The 14713-nt window shown below is 47.3% G+C and overlaps 1 protein-coding gene across 4 annotated transcripts in view; it reads left to right on the forward strand.

Moving 5' to 3' along the window:
• GNPAT (glyceronephosphate O-acyltransferase) overlaps positions 1 to 11039 on the forward strand; it is a 33476-nt gene extending 22437 nt beyond the window's left edge. For 3 of the 4 annotated variants that reach the window (XM_035008449.1, XM_035008452.1, XM_035008451.1), the window contains exons 9-16: positions 840 to 1063; positions 4398 to 4640; positions 6013 to 6092; positions 6950 to 7090; positions 8188 to 8287; positions 8370 to 8463; positions 9372 to 9433; positions 10732 to 11039. In XM_035008449.1, coding sequence (XP_034864340.1) covers positions 840 to 1063; positions 4398 to 4640; positions 6013 to 6092; positions 6950 to 7090; positions 8188 to 8287; positions 8370 to 8463; positions 9372 to 9433; positions 10732 to 10775 — 988 coding nt within the window. In that variant the 3' untranslated portion in view covers positions 10776 to 11039. The remainder of the gene's footprint in view (positions 1 to 839; positions 1064 to 4397; positions 4641 to 6012; positions 6093 to 6949; positions 7091 to 8187; positions 8288 to 8369; positions 8464 to 9371; positions 9434 to 10731) is intronic. The other variant, XM_035008453.1, reaches the window with a different exon arrangement.
• Positions 11040 to 14713: the final 3674 nt, after the last annotated feature.

A 14713-nucleotide genomic window follows, 5' to 3' on the forward strand; every position in this document is an offset into this window, starting at 1 on the left:
TTTTCTTGATTTGGAGAAATACACCTGGGGAAGTAAGGGAGACAAACCGTCTGCTCAGCCAGGCTTCCCGTGATTACAACATCATTCATAATTTATTGCGCCAGCGGGCCCATGGCTGCCGGTGTGCATCACTAGCAGCTTCATTAGCTCTCAAGCAGACGTTAGCTTTTTGCTGCCACAGGCTTTCCCTCTCTAGATCTCATATTGGGTTGGCCAGTTGTTCTCTCATCGGCCCTAGCTTTCACGTGAAGCCACCTTACCTTGTGGCTGCTTTGGGTCCTGTGCATGTCCCTGCGTCATCCTGCTCCATACAGCCTCCTGACACCATCTGACTCCCAGTTTGCTGATCCATGCCTGAAGAGTCTGTCAGGTGAGGATCGTGGCAGTACTTGGCAGGTGACCTTGAGCTGCTCAGAAGGGCAGTGTAGCCGCCAGGCAAACTGGATAGCCTATCCAGCGCAGACATGAGTGGTTACCATGTGACCTGGTACGCATGTTCTGGGAGACAGGTGTTCAAAGCACAGTGGATTCTGAGAGGACCGAGCAGTTCTGTCTACTGGGGGAGGCCTCTGTTTTCACAGAGGAAGTGATAGATCTATTTATAAAGCAGCAGAAGTTTTTTTTGCCTGGAACCAGGAAGAATAGGACTCTGTCCCCTTGGACAGGCTATGCTATAGTCAAGTAAAGGTATATTCTTGCACTGTGACCTGAGAGAATTCGGTTGGCAGAAAGTACGAGAAGCTTTCTCAAGGGTCTGTCTTCTCCCACCCCCCACCCCTCCATTCACATTAGTGTAGGTAGCAGAGCTGTAATTTGTTCTTCTCTGTTCTTCCTTGTAGGTATATTCCTCAGAAACAGTCAGAGGACATGCATGCCTTTGTCACTGAAGTTGCCTACAAAATGCAGCTTCTGCAGATTCAAAACCTGGTTCTGAGCCCCTGGGCCCTAACGGTTGCTGTTCTGCTTCAGAACCGGCCATCCATGGACTTCGATGCTCTGGTGGAGAAGACTTTATGGCTCAAAGGCTTAACCCAGGCCTTCGGGGGCTTTCTCACTTGGCCCGGTATGTATGTGGGACGTACATGATGAGAGTGCTTGCTTTTTATTTCTTACTCTGGAAGAATTCTAGCCTAAAAATGAAAAACCCTATGCAGGACATGGAGCAAAGCTTTGCTCAGAGAGAAAGAAAACTTTATTTGTTTCGGTCACTCTGGGACATTGTACAGCATGGTGATTACTCGAGAATAGTTGTTTACGCGTCACTTCTTCTTGTGAGACTCTGAGTATCTGGAGAATGAGAACACGGTCTCCTTGGCATCCAGCGGAGTGGAGAGTAAATGAATATTCTTGTCCTCCACGTATTCCTTCCTCCATACCACCTCTTTATTTTCATTTTTTCAAAATTTTTTTATCGAAATACAGTTGGCATAGCATGTTCTGTTTGTTTCTGGTGTGCAGCGTTAATTCGACAGTTCCGTACATGCCTCAGTGCTCACCATGATCAGGGTAGTACACCCACCTCCTTTTATAGGGGTGTACTTTTATAAGTACACCTTATAGGGGCACCTGGGTGACTCAGTCATTAATCGTCTGCCTTTGGCTCAGGTCATGATCCCAGGGTCCTGGGATCAAGCCCCGCATTGGGCTCCCTGCTCAGTGGGGAGTCTCCTCCCTCTCCCACTCCCCCTGCTTGTGTTCCCTCTCTCGCTGTGTCTCTCTCTCTCAAACAAATAAATAAAATCTTTAAAAAATAAATAAATAAACGACCTTATATTCGCAATCCATTTGCCTCACTGCATCGTAAGGACTAAAGGGCTGGTCTTATAGAATTTTATACGATTCTCTAAAAATAACAACTTTGTAAAAACCTCATTAGACTTGTAAATACTATGCTGGGAGTTTGGGATGTTATATGACAAGTGTTAGCTTTAGTCATTTTCAATGTCTTTGAGTTAAAATTGCAGAGACCACCGTTGGAAATGGAATCCATTTATACCCAGCTACCTGCTGTTCACTCATTAAACCTCCTGAGTCTAGTCTATGCTGGTAACTGCCAGGGATGCAGAGATGAACAGGCTGCAGCCCCTGTGCTGGAGGTTCTCCTGGCTTGTGGGAGGGGGGATGTCCAGTGAAGTAAACACAGAGAGCTATGGACAGGGGCGCCTGGGTGGCTCAGTCGGTTGTCGGTTAAGTGTCTGCCTTCAGCGCAGGTCATGATCAGTGGGGAGTCTGCTTGTCCCTCTCCCTCTGCCGCTCCCCCTACTCATGCTTTCTCTCTCTCTCTTTTTATTTTAAGATTTTATTTATTTGAGAGAGAGCGAGAATAAGCAGGGGGGAGGGGTAGAGGGGGAGAGAGAGAGAATCAGACTCCCCGCTGAGCAGGGAGCCCAACATGGGGCTTAATCCCAGGACCCTGAGATCATGACCTGAGCCGAAGGCAGACGCTTAACCGACTGAGCCACCTAGGCGCACCGCCACCCCCACTCTCTCTCAAATAAATAAATACAATCGTTAAAAAAAAAAGAGCTATGGACAGACTGCAGAGGGTTGCTGAGAGTTCTGTGTAGAGAAGGGCCCCTGCTCTGGGAAGGACTTTTGATGTCAGGTTCCATCTTGATGGAAAACTAAGAGCCGTTCAGGAAGATGAGTGGGCGAGGGATTGCTAATGGAGGAGCAGATTTTAAGCAGGGGAGCATGACTGAAAACAGCTGTAGAAAACAGCCCATGTCAGTCTTAAAGGTGGGCCACTGTCAGGGGGTGGAGGGGAAGACCAGAGGCAGGGAGACGGGCCGGAAGGCTGCTTGGGCCTCAGTGAGAAGGGCAGGAGCCTCCACCGAGGCCGTGACAGAGCCGGGGAGGAGCTACGAGGCGTTTAGGCAGAACTGCTAGCAGAAGGGGCCATCGAATAGGACGGTGGTCATCAAGAGGGAAATGAAGATGACTCAGACACGTGTCCCAGTATTTTCACGGTCTCGTGGGAGGCGAAGGACATGTTGAGGGTGATTCAGGTGGAAAACCCTGAGAAAAGAATAGGTAAAGTGCTAACTCCTGTTGGCCCCCAAGAGCATGTGAGAACACAGGCATCTCTTTCCAAGCGGTTTACTTTTTCGAGGTGGGATAAATAGGTGACCAGTCCACGGCTAAGAGTCCCTGTGCAGCAACTAAAATAACTCGTTATCATGTTGGTATCTAAGTAACAGAATTGTGGAGATGATCCAGTACATTTCCTAATTTCAGTTCCTTTTTTCTTCTTTACTTGGCTCATCCCATACTCCCAAGCATTCTCATAGCTAGAGCTCTTTATGAGACCTATGTCATCATGTGATAGCATGATCCGTTATGTATATAGCGGTATCGTAGGTTACATCATTACCTCGAGCAAGCTGACACAAGGCGTGTGAGTCCGGGAGGATGTGATGGAGTCCGGAAGGAAGACCACACCCCTCAGCCGCCCCCTCCCTGAAGCATCAGCTGACCTTGTTGCCCACCTGGAGCAGCACGCCTGGTTACGTAGCCCGGCAGCCAGCTCTCTGGCCCAGGGAAACAGTAAAACGATCTCCCTCCCCAAGAATGGTAACTACCACCATCTCTTCATTATGCTTCTGTAGTAGTAACTCCTTGGCTATCTCCAGGCCAGTGTAGTGTCAGTGCAGTGAGGTTCCAGGATCCTGGGCCCAATCGTTTAGTGTTCTCTGCTGTGGGAAAACCAGAAAATCTCCTCAGCATCCCTCTGTGCTCAGGGAAGCCTGGTGCTAGGGGAGCGCCTCTTGAGTTGCCCTTTGGTTCACCAGCAAAGTTGCAAAGCAGTATTCTTGCAGTCTTGGAATTAATGGTGCTAAGCAAGGAGAGTGTGTGTGTGTAAGTGAATGAAGCATGTGTTAACCGTGAGCCTTCTTGTCTTATATTGTTAAATTCACATGGATATGATTTTCTTGTCCTGCAACTTGCTCTGACAATTCTTCGGATGCACTTGGTTCCTGAGGAAGTGTTGGTTTCCAGAGCAGGAACTGATATGTATTTCAGAATGGCTGACAAATTGGGGGTAGATAAAAAAGTGTATTAAATGTCTTTAAAGAGAGAGTTTATAGTATTTTATAAAAGTCTCTTTCACAGGGGTGCCTGGCAGGCTCAGTTGGAAGAGCCTGTGACTCTAGATCTCAGGGTCATCAGTTTGAGCCCCACATTGGGCACGGAGATTACCTAAAAACAAACAAACAAACAAAACCCAGAACAAGATGTATCTTTCGCATAGGGTATCATTCCTTCAGAGCTAGAACCTGGCACTTGAAAGTGAGTCTGCCCAGTCACTAGCATTGCTGGGCACCAGGCCTAGGACACCCAGCGGAGACCCGGACCATTTCTGTGCTGCCCGCTGAGTGAGTTGTCTCTGTGTGTAGATAATGAACCCGCTGAAGAAGTTATCCAGTCCAACATTCTCCTGCATTCCAACATCGCCAGCCTCGTCAAAGACCAGGTGGTTCTAAATATGGACTCCGGAGACTCTGAAGTGGTCAATGGACTTATTTTCCAGCATATCACCCTCCTCATGTGCTCGGCTTATAAGAACCAGTTGCTCAACATTTTCGTCCGCCCTTCCTTGGTAGCTATGGCACTACAGATGACCCCCGGGTTCCGGAAAGGTAACTTTCGGGAAGGTGGTCTTGAACTTTGGAAGAGACCCGGACATTCAGTTCCGTATAGGGAGCAACACTTGAAGCTGTATAATGCTCAGCCACATGTGTGCACCCCAGACAGCAGCCAAGAAGGGGGCCTGCACACTCTGAAGAAGTTAGGTTGGTGCCCCCGATACATGGCCTTCTGCTTCAAATTTGGGAATGGAAAGGGACCTAAGAAATTACCCTAAACCTCTCCTTTTATAAATAAGGGAAGTAAGGCCTGGCAAGTTACGTAATTCCCTAAGCAGGGGTCTGGGCCTAGAGCACAGCTCTCCATCTCCTGGCCTGAGGCCCTTTCTCCCTCGTCTGACAGCACCAGGCGGGGTGGGTAAACAGTCCAGCAGTGCAGGAGTGCCTTCTAGATCCACAGTCAGTCGTGTTCTAGTGGCAGTGAGGAGCGGAACAATGAACAACACCATTTTGTTCCCAGGAACCTGTCGTCAAAGTCAGGGGTGTTCTACCCGGGCTCTGCTGGAGTTACTGGAGGGTGACCCCCACCCCCAAAGGTGCTGATTCAACTGGTCCGGAGTGTGGGCCGGACACTGATGCTCTTGTTTTTGTTTTTCAAAGCTCCATAGGCAATTCTAAGGAAAAGTCAGACTTAGACCTTTAGCCTTGAAAGGAACCTTACGTCTGTGTCCATGTCCTCATTTGTGAATGAGGAAACGGGCCTGGAGAAGTCGGTTTAGTTCAAGACACCGAACACTCAAATCTCGGTCTTAGTTCTGAGGTTTCTTACATCAGAGTTCATTCACAACTAAGGGGTACGTGCGTGGTCTTCTAGAGTGTTGGGACCGCCCTGAAATTGGAGGCAACACTTCATGTCCTCACATCTGTGTATCTTCTAATGAGAAAGTTCATAGCATGTGACAGAAAAATGAAGAAACCTCTATAGTTAATGGGCAAGGGAGACCTATGTGTCTGGAGAATGAGACAGTATTTTCTGTTGTGTGCTGGTGTATCGTAGTGCTAAAGATACGGTAAAGACAACAGGAAGTAGGACTAGAGAAGGGATTGAAGTAATTCATTCCTTCTCTACTAGGGAGCCCTGGGCAGGGGAACATGAAGCACCCTAGCTTTTAAGAAATGTAGCCTCTCGCTCATCAGCACACTGACTGGGTAGAGGCCTGCTTGTGATTCAGATTCAGCTGTTGGCACTGCTAAACTATAAAATTTGGAATGCCAAATAGCTTCCTTTGGGGGCCTGAATTCTCGTCCTGGCATTGAATAATATGCCTTTGGAGTTAAGTGCATTTTGGAGAGTCGTGGACTTCTTGGTACTTCCTGAAAGTTTAAAAACCAGCATTGTAATTGGATGTAATTAATTTATTTCCAGAGGATGTCTACAGTTGCTTTCACTTCCTGCTCAGTGTTTTTTCAGATGAGTTCATCTTCCTTCCGGGAAACGCACTAAAGGTAAATCTTTACAGCCAAAGAGCACAAGTGTGTTCACAGTGTGAGTTCTGGATGTGGTAGGCTTGGATTCACGCCTGTGACTTCCCTTTCTCCAAGGCTACACGCAGCAGAAATAATGAGACTCTTGAACACTCACAGTTCTATGAGCTCTATTTTGATTCTTGGTCAAGTTTAATCAATAAGGTAGGGATTACTTGGCAAGAAGAGAGTCATTCTTTAAACCTTGAGTGCAGCCCTTGTAAATAAATCAACACTGTTTTGTTAAAAATTTAGCAACCGGTACACATTTTCTTGTTAACAACTTGTTGGAATGTGTCAGACCGTTTGCTTTGAGATTAGAGAGCAATGGTCTTGCCTGATGGCATAGACAGTTTGTGAGGGATAGAGCCCCCAGAGCTGGACCGCCGGTTAGCTGGGGCGGGGGGTGCACCAGGATAGACAGAAGGTGGTCAGGTTTCTGTACGCTGTGCCAAGGAGCCCAGGTTTTACTCCGTTGAGAATGAGGTCAGCAGTTTTCTGAGCATAAGCATAATTCCACGTATTTTTAGGACCTGCTATATGCACTTCCTATTTAAATTTAAGGAATGTGGCTGTGCAAAGTGAGAAAATCCGCCACCCGGGTCATGATTTCTAAGGCTCATGAGTCTTTTGTGTGTTTGCTGTGTTTGGGGTTCAACATTTTGAGGATTGGAACACGTGCTTCTCTGGCTGCTAACAACCAGAACCTTCTGGAAGGATTGTGGAATTAGCTGGTGTTCTCTCGTTCTGAGGGCACATGGTTGCGTTTACTGAGACCAGCAGCGTACCCATTAACCTAAATTAGTGGATGCTCCCTGTCTTCTCCCCTCCCTTCCCAGGACTTTGAAGAAGGCTGTTACCTGCTTTGTAAAAATGAGACAATACAAGTGACGACAAGGGATATCCTAGTTACGGAGAAAGGAAATACCGTGGTAGAATTTTTAATAGGTCTCTTTAAACCTTTTGTGGAATGTTATCAGGTATGTAACTCTTTTGCAAGTTCTCCTTCATCCTCCCGTATCCAGTATAACTAAGACCTCCCACCCTGTGCTTGCTTCTGGTCCAAAGGGCAAGTGTCTTCCCCAGGTGAATGGTGCAACTAGAGAGATTGCTCAATAGGATGAAAGATTCACCTCTCCGGTGGAGACCTTGCTCCCCTAGAGGGGTTCCTTACAGACCCGAGAGGGTAACAGCTTCAGGATGCCCAGAACCACACTTAGACCCGAGCGCCGTCATGCTGTACCTTACGGCTCTTCTCATAGCTCGGCGTTTGATACATTGCGGGCACTCGGTGAATGCAAGATTGGAATGATATGTCATGTCAGTGATATGTATCACTAAAGGCTAATGGAAGGGGAAGAAAAGGTTCAAGTGCAAGTATCCGAGTTTGTCAGAGCTCTAAGAAGTGGTTAAACAGAGGGGACAGTAAAGATGCCCAGCAGGAATGGTGCCAGGATTCAAAGGGACAGGGGAGTCTGCAGTGGAACCCCTCAGAGGGGCCGTACATATTTGCCAGAAGAGGACTCTGGCTCTGGCTCTGAGTGTGGGTTAGCGGCCCCCCGGGACCGATGTCCTGGCAGGGGGTGCTCTGACCAATGACAGAGCCCCTGTGCCAAGTCCAGCACTGAGTGGATATCTGAGAAATGCTCCTTCTGCCCATAAGCACCTTTCTGTGGTACAAGTCATCAAGCATCTGGGGGCCTAACAAACTCTCAGGTGTTTTTAGGGAGAAAGCAGTTACACAAAATCTGGCCCCTCTCTTCCTAAGCAGCGTAAGATCTGTTAAGCTGATGGTAATTCACTCAACTTGCAACCCGTTCAAGTGAGAAAATGTATTTTAATAAATGTCGATACTACTTCAGACTGTTTTTTTCTGATTATAAGCAGTGATACAAGGTCCAGAGGGACCTCCTAAGAATTCTGTAGCTTTTCTGTACAAACCTTGGAGAGTCTTTATTCTGCTCTGACATCATGTAGCTTTCTGTCAAGGGGGGGCCAGGTCACATCAGTCGCTGCTGCAGTGTATTTGGCTGCCTTTTTCTCTTTCTGTTCCCCTCACCCTTTCTGTTAAAATCAGATAATTTGCAAATACCTCTTGAATGAAGAAGAAGACGACTTCACTGAGAAACAGTACTTGGCTGGAGTTCGAAAATTCACCAGTCAGCTTCTTGATCAAGGTTAGTCATACCTCTGCGTGTGGTGACTTTTTGTAGTTGGGAACAAAAAGGAGTCCTCTGACTCTTTCTCCCTGTGTCGTAGGTACCTCGCAGTGTTACGATGTCTTGTCTTGCGACATACAGAAAAATGCCTTAGCAGCTTTTGTGAGGCTAGGTGTGGTAGAGAAGAAGAAAGTGTAAGTACTGTGCACGGGGCTGGAAGGGCAGTGACCGCTAAGGGTCGCTGAGCACCGAATGCAGACAAGGCCCCCGAAACAGGATATCGTGCTTCATTCATCCACCTCCTGATGAGTTATGTCAGCAGGAGTTACTGTGCAAATTTTATGTAGTTACGAATGAAAATGGTATTGAAGCAAAGAAAGAAAGAACTTTAGGCTAGCATTTTGGCCTTGACCTAATATTGAAATGTATAGGTGACTTACAAGAAAGATTTTTGGGGAGTGTAAGAGAGTGTGTGTGTGTGTACACTTATATATACACACAAACATACGCGTACGATACATAAAGACACACATCTGTGTATGTGCAGATCGCTGTTTCCTCTTCTGAATGAATGAATGTAAGAGTGACCAGGCTTCATGGGGAGAGTCTTGTAGTATGTGTCTCATGTCATCAGAAGGATGAAGCATGAAGCCAGCAAGTAGGGCAGGAGCAATGGGCTTGTCAACTACTTAAAGACTTGGCCTTGACGAACACTATTGAGAAGTAGTCTTGGAGCACCTGGCTGGCTCAGTTGGTAGAACCTGCAACTCGAGATTGCAAATAAATAAACAAACAAACAAACGTGAAAACAAAAGTAGTCTTGGGACGCCTGGGTGGCTCCGTCTGTGAAGCGTCTGCCTTCAGCTCAGGTCATGATACCAGAGTCCTGGGATCAAGTCCCGCATCAGGCTCCCTGCTCAGTGGAGAGCGTGCTTTTCCCTCTGCCTCTGCCACTCCCCCTGCTTGTGCTCTCTCTCTCTCTGTCAAATAAATTAAATCTTTTTAAAAAAAGAAAAGAAAAGTTGTCTTACTGTATAAATAACGAACATTGACTTCCCCTACCCAAGTTTATGTAATAAGAACTTTTTGCTTTTTTTCCTAGAAATAGTGACAGTGCATTTAATGTGAACGAACCTGCCATGACAAAATTAGAAGAAATGCTTGGTAAGTACAGTTTAGTGACACGTGATGGGTTTTTACATTGTATTTATCACCATACAGTAAAACAAGAAAGTATACTATGGCACCAAATACTTGATCAAAATGAACAACAGAGTTTTAATATAAACAGAACTATTTATATATCTAGGTTTTTCTCAAGGAAAGTAAGGAGAAGGTGCAGAGAAAACACAACAAGCAGAACATGGTCTTCTACAAGATAATTACCAGCGTCTAGCATAACTAATTAGGGTCTGAGATCTGGACCCTTCACATCCAGTCTTGGTGGACATGGAGAAAATACCTCTTATCTGAGTCCTCGGATTTATTCTCTTCCTCTCTACTGTTGGATCCCTGGCAAAGGGTTGGGATCAGTGTTCACAGCATATACTTTCTGAACTCAGAATTGGGGGTAATAGCATTCCTTGGGAGAATAATCCAACCCTTACTCTTCTCCAGACGCCATCAGCTTATCAACAGATAGTCTAGCCCAGAAAGGCAGGTCATTTGTTTGCAGTATGAAGAGAGAGTCAAGAGTGTGGATATAGGGAAAGAGATCTAAGAGGGCAGAGGAAGTAGCAAGTATTTCTCTTAGGAATGATGGGGTAGTTTTAGAAGGGGAGGGGGTCAGTGTTTGGGGAAAAAAAAGTTATCTGCTGATGATATTGAACAAGCACTGCATTGTTGAGTGGATATTCTTATAAGTAGTATTCTCGTACCTAACCCTAATTCAGCACATTTGTCAAACCTGCATGGAAGAGCTTCAGGTAGGTATCTGGTGGGATGAGGGGAAACCATACGGTAAAGGAGAATGGTTGAAGAGAAAGGGTAGAAGGCAAAGGAATGGTTGACCTTCCGTAGGGAAGGTGGAATACTAGTTTCTTGTTGAAGAAAATATGAGGGTTGAAATCCCAGTCTTCTGTCTGAAATCTCAGAATATGTACCGTTGAAACTCGATTTTGAGTTTGGTAAGAGGGGCATATAGTTGAAACAACCCCTAAAGCCCTTGTTCTGTGAGGATGGTGGAATTGCTTTCTTAATCAGTTTGCGGGTGGCCAATATAACATGGGTGTGAACGTACTAGAACATACTGGACCGGAAGTCCCGACAGCAGACTGGGTTCTGATCCTGGCTCTGCCCTGGGCTGTAAGGGGTGCAGGGGGTGGGGGCCGCTGCTGCTTCCCCTGCAGAGGGGCAGGTATCTCCATCAGTGCTCTGTCAGCCTGTGAAACCACACAAGGCTTAAACAACTGCTTGAGGAGATGACTCAAGGTCATTTCATGGGCTGTCTTTTTTTTTCTTAGGTTGTAAGACACCAGTAGGAAAGCCAGCGACTGCAAAACTTTAATATTGCTGAACAGTTACAGGAAATTTGGTCACATAATTGCTGTCATCCAAGAACTCTTACTCCAACAAACAGGGCCATGAAGGAAGAGAGCCACCTGCTCGTGCTTCGTACGACAGGAGAGCCGTGGGCTCGGCAGAGAGGAGGAGGTGACCAGTGTACGTAGTCAGGGTAACCCTCCACCACAACAGTTACAAAGGCTTTCGTGTCCAACTGTGTGTGTGTGAAAATAAAACGGTCTTTTGGAAACATGTTTGGAAAAACAAAGCCCAGTCCTATTTCTTTCTTTCTTTTTTTTTTTCAAGATTTTATTTATCTGACAGAGAGAGACAGCGAGAGAGGGAACACAAGCAGGGGGAGTGGGAGAGGGAGAAGCACGCTCCCCGCGGAGCAGGGAGCCCGATGCGGGGCTCGACCCCAGGACGCTGGGACCATGACCTGAGCCGAAGGCAGACGCTTAACAACTGAGCTACCCAGGTGCCCCAGCCCAGTCCTACTTCACTAACACTTTTCAACTGACTATCACATGTATTAAACTTTTATGCCGATTCGTGAGTGAGTGGGACGTGGACACTGAAGCCGTGGCTGTCAGAAGCAACCCGCCGTGAGCACACACCTCCGTTTCTCGTGGCTGTCCTTCCATCCAGTGGCCTCAAACAAGTAAAAGTTTGGCAGAGTTGTGTAATAACTTAGCTAGCTTATGAAAAAGTTTGCCACCCAAGGGCCTGATCACTACAAGTGCTTTAGAGAAAGTACATGTAACAAAGAGAAGTGATAGACTTAAGGAAAAAAAATGGGCCTAAGAATTCGGGAGAAGAGGGGGCGTCTGGCTGGCTCAGTCAGTAGAGCGTGTGGCTCTTGATCCCGCTGTCTTGAGTTCAAGCCCACGTAGGGTGTAGAGATTACTTTAGATAAACTGTCAGGGCACCTGGGTGGCTCAGTCAGTTAAGCGTCTGCCTTCGGCTCAGGTCATGATCCCAGGGTCCTGGAATCGAGTCCTGCGTTGGGTTCCCCACTCAACAGGGATTCTGCTTGTCCTTCTCCTCCGCCCTTCCGCCCTGCTTGTGCTTGCTCACTCTCTCAAATAAATAATCTTTTAAAAAATGCAAATAAACCTTAACAAATTTTCCGAAGAAAAGTTTGAAATAAGATGGGTGAACACCAAAAATTGTGACAGCCACCTCTGGAAGTGATATGTAAGTCGAGCATTAACATGAGTAGGTGCCAGCCCTCCAAGCGTGAGAGTAGGGGTTAGGGGGCAAGGTGTACAGAGAGAATAGAGATCACAATGTCCTGGGGCTGGTTCTGGAGTACCTGAAAGACCAGTATGGCTGAAGCAAGAGTCATGGCAATGAAATTAAAAAGAAAGGCAGGGGTAGTAGTCTGCTTGGGCCGCCATTACGAAATACCAGACAGGGGTGGCTTACACAGCAGAAGCTTCTTTCCTCACAGTTCCGGGGGCTACAGGTCCCCAGATCAAGGTGCCAACAGGGTAGGGTTCATTCTCAGGCCTCTCTCTGGGCTTGTAGGAGGCTGCCGTCTTGCTGTGAGCTCCCACAGTGGCCCTGCCTCATTACTCCACTTTCCCCAGAGGCTCCATCTCCACAGTGAGGCTGGGGGAGGGTGGTTAGGGCTACAAGATGAGAATTTGGGGGGCCACAAGTCAGTTCATAGCAACAGGGTCAACACGGATGGGGGCTTAGGGACTCTCGGAAAACATTCGGACTGGAATATAAGTGCCGCGGAAAATGTTGGGAGGTTTCGGCGTGTGGTGCCAGGATGGGCTGTGTCCAGAGTGGTGGAATGTGCGCTGGTTTTGCAGAGGCCAGGCTCTTTCTGCTGTTCACGCAGATTGTGGAGAGCCGTGGCGCTAGTCCGTGCACCAGTGCCGGAGGGACTCCGCGCGGCTCTGCTTGTTTGGGAAGCCGGAAATTCACGTGTGCTGGTACGAAGAGTGGAGGAGTCCCTGGCAAAGGAGTTCGCGGCATGCCAGCCACACAGCAGGGGCACTAAGCTGCCGCCGCCCAGGGAGAGCGTGTGAGTCCAGGGCAGCTGCGAGCCTGGGCCCCGGGCCAGGCCTTGCTGAGTAGGTGTGCCTTCGACAGAATCGCCATACACCCAATTTCGCTTATTTGGTTTTCTCCGCGACATTCACACTATGCGTATAAAGGTTGAAGGCGGGGTAAGATGACGTGTTTACATTGAATACACTTCAAATCTGGGGGCAAAGCCTAGAGTTCTGGGTGCCCGTGCCTGTCAGCTTCTCTCCTGGCCAGCTCTGACATCAGAGCCAGCAAAGTAGAGGGGCAGGAAGGCGGGGTGCAGCCAAAACCGAATGAGGCCGTGGAACAGAGGCTGCTGTAAGAAATGGACCCCTGTCTCTTCAAACCCTCTCAAGTAACTCAAGGAAACCTAACGTCTTAGAAGATAGCATGCTTCCTATGCTAATGCACTTGCAAAGCACGTATCCTGTGCCCTACCCCATGCCTGTTCCCCATCCTGTACCCCCACACATGCCCCTGCACACAGCCAGAGTTTTAAACCACACGGCTGTCCCTCCGCCCCTCCACTCCCGCCTATCTAGAAATTCTGAAGCCGCCACTGCCTTGAAGTAAGTAAAAAGGCCCATAGCAGGTGGCTTTCCAAGAAAGTCTCCTATCCAAACACAGGATAGTGTAGCAGCTAAAAATGCAAGGCCTGGGGCCCAGCTGGGTTTGAAGTCCAGCTCTGCCCCGTGTTCTTGTGTGATTTATTTATACTCAAAACCTCAGGCTCCTTATCCATACAATAAGGATGATGATAATCCCTGTTGGGCTGTGAGAAATAGGAATGCCGACGGGCGGCGCGTGGCTGGCTCAGTCCGTAGAGCAGGCGACTCTTGATCTCAGGGTCCTGAGTTCAAGCCCCATGTTGGGCATAAAGCTTACGTAGAAAAGAAAAAAAAAAAAATAGGAATGTCGGTAAAATATTTGAAACTGTCTTGGGCAATAAGCGTAATCTGTTACTACTGCGACTGACAGGGACAAACCCTAGTTGGCTTCTCAGAGAAGATGAGATTGGGTGCTTTCCAGTGGGTTCCTGTGGGCTTAGGTGCTTGCATCCTTGACCTACAACCTTGAGAGCCTGACTCCGCCCAGCTGCTCCGCCCAACAGCATTATGCTGCCATGCATAACTCAGTACCTCACCCAGACACCTGCCATATCCCAAGTATGGCTAAGCCATGGTAGAAATCACAACTTTCCCCTACATCTCTATTTCCACTAACAGAACGGGAACATTCAATTTGGGGTAGAAAATAGATATTGATGCCTTGTTTGACTTTGTTCATAGCTTCACTCATTTTCCTAAATTAAAATGACCAACTCTGACAGAAAGTACAAATCTCCCATCGATAGATTCAAGTGTCATTTTTTTCTAGAACCCACTCTGGGCCTGCTACACAGCTGTCAACCGGGGATTTCCCATTACTGTCCTCTTGGCAATTCCCTTCACTTTTCTGTGTTGGATTCCCCTCCTTGGGTCCCATTTCTTCCTTTTTGATTGTTTATCAATTCTAGTGAAGTCTGGTCTTCCACTGTAAGAAGGTTTAATGCTTTAGACCTCACCTGTGTAAAAATGTCTTCTTTCCACCCATAGTTGCCTGATGATTTAGCTGGGTGAATTCTAAGTTAGAAATTATTTTCCCTGAGAATTTCGAAAAGCATCTCTCCATTGTCTTCTAGTTTCTCAAGTTATTCTTCTCAAGTCGAAAGAGCGTTCTGATTCCTGAACACAACCTATTTATAGGCCTTCTCAGAAGGTCTTTAGGATCTCTCTTCTATAGTTTCTGAAATTTCGGGTGATGTGTTTGTTGTCAGTGTTTCATGTTTTGTTTTCTGTGGCTTCAACATATAGATGATCTCAGAATTGATGAGGTCAGAAGTCTGAAAGGAATCTCACT

The sequence above is a fragment of the Mirounga leonina genome, unplaced genomic scaffold (genome assembly GCF_011800145.1).
Source record: "Mirounga leonina isolate KUSES-001 unplaced genomic scaffold, KU_Mleo_1.0 Mir_152, whole genome shotgun sequence".
Taxonomy (NCBI): domain Eukaryota; kingdom Metazoa; phylum Chordata; class Mammalia; order Carnivora; family Phocidae; genus Mirounga; species Mirounga leonina.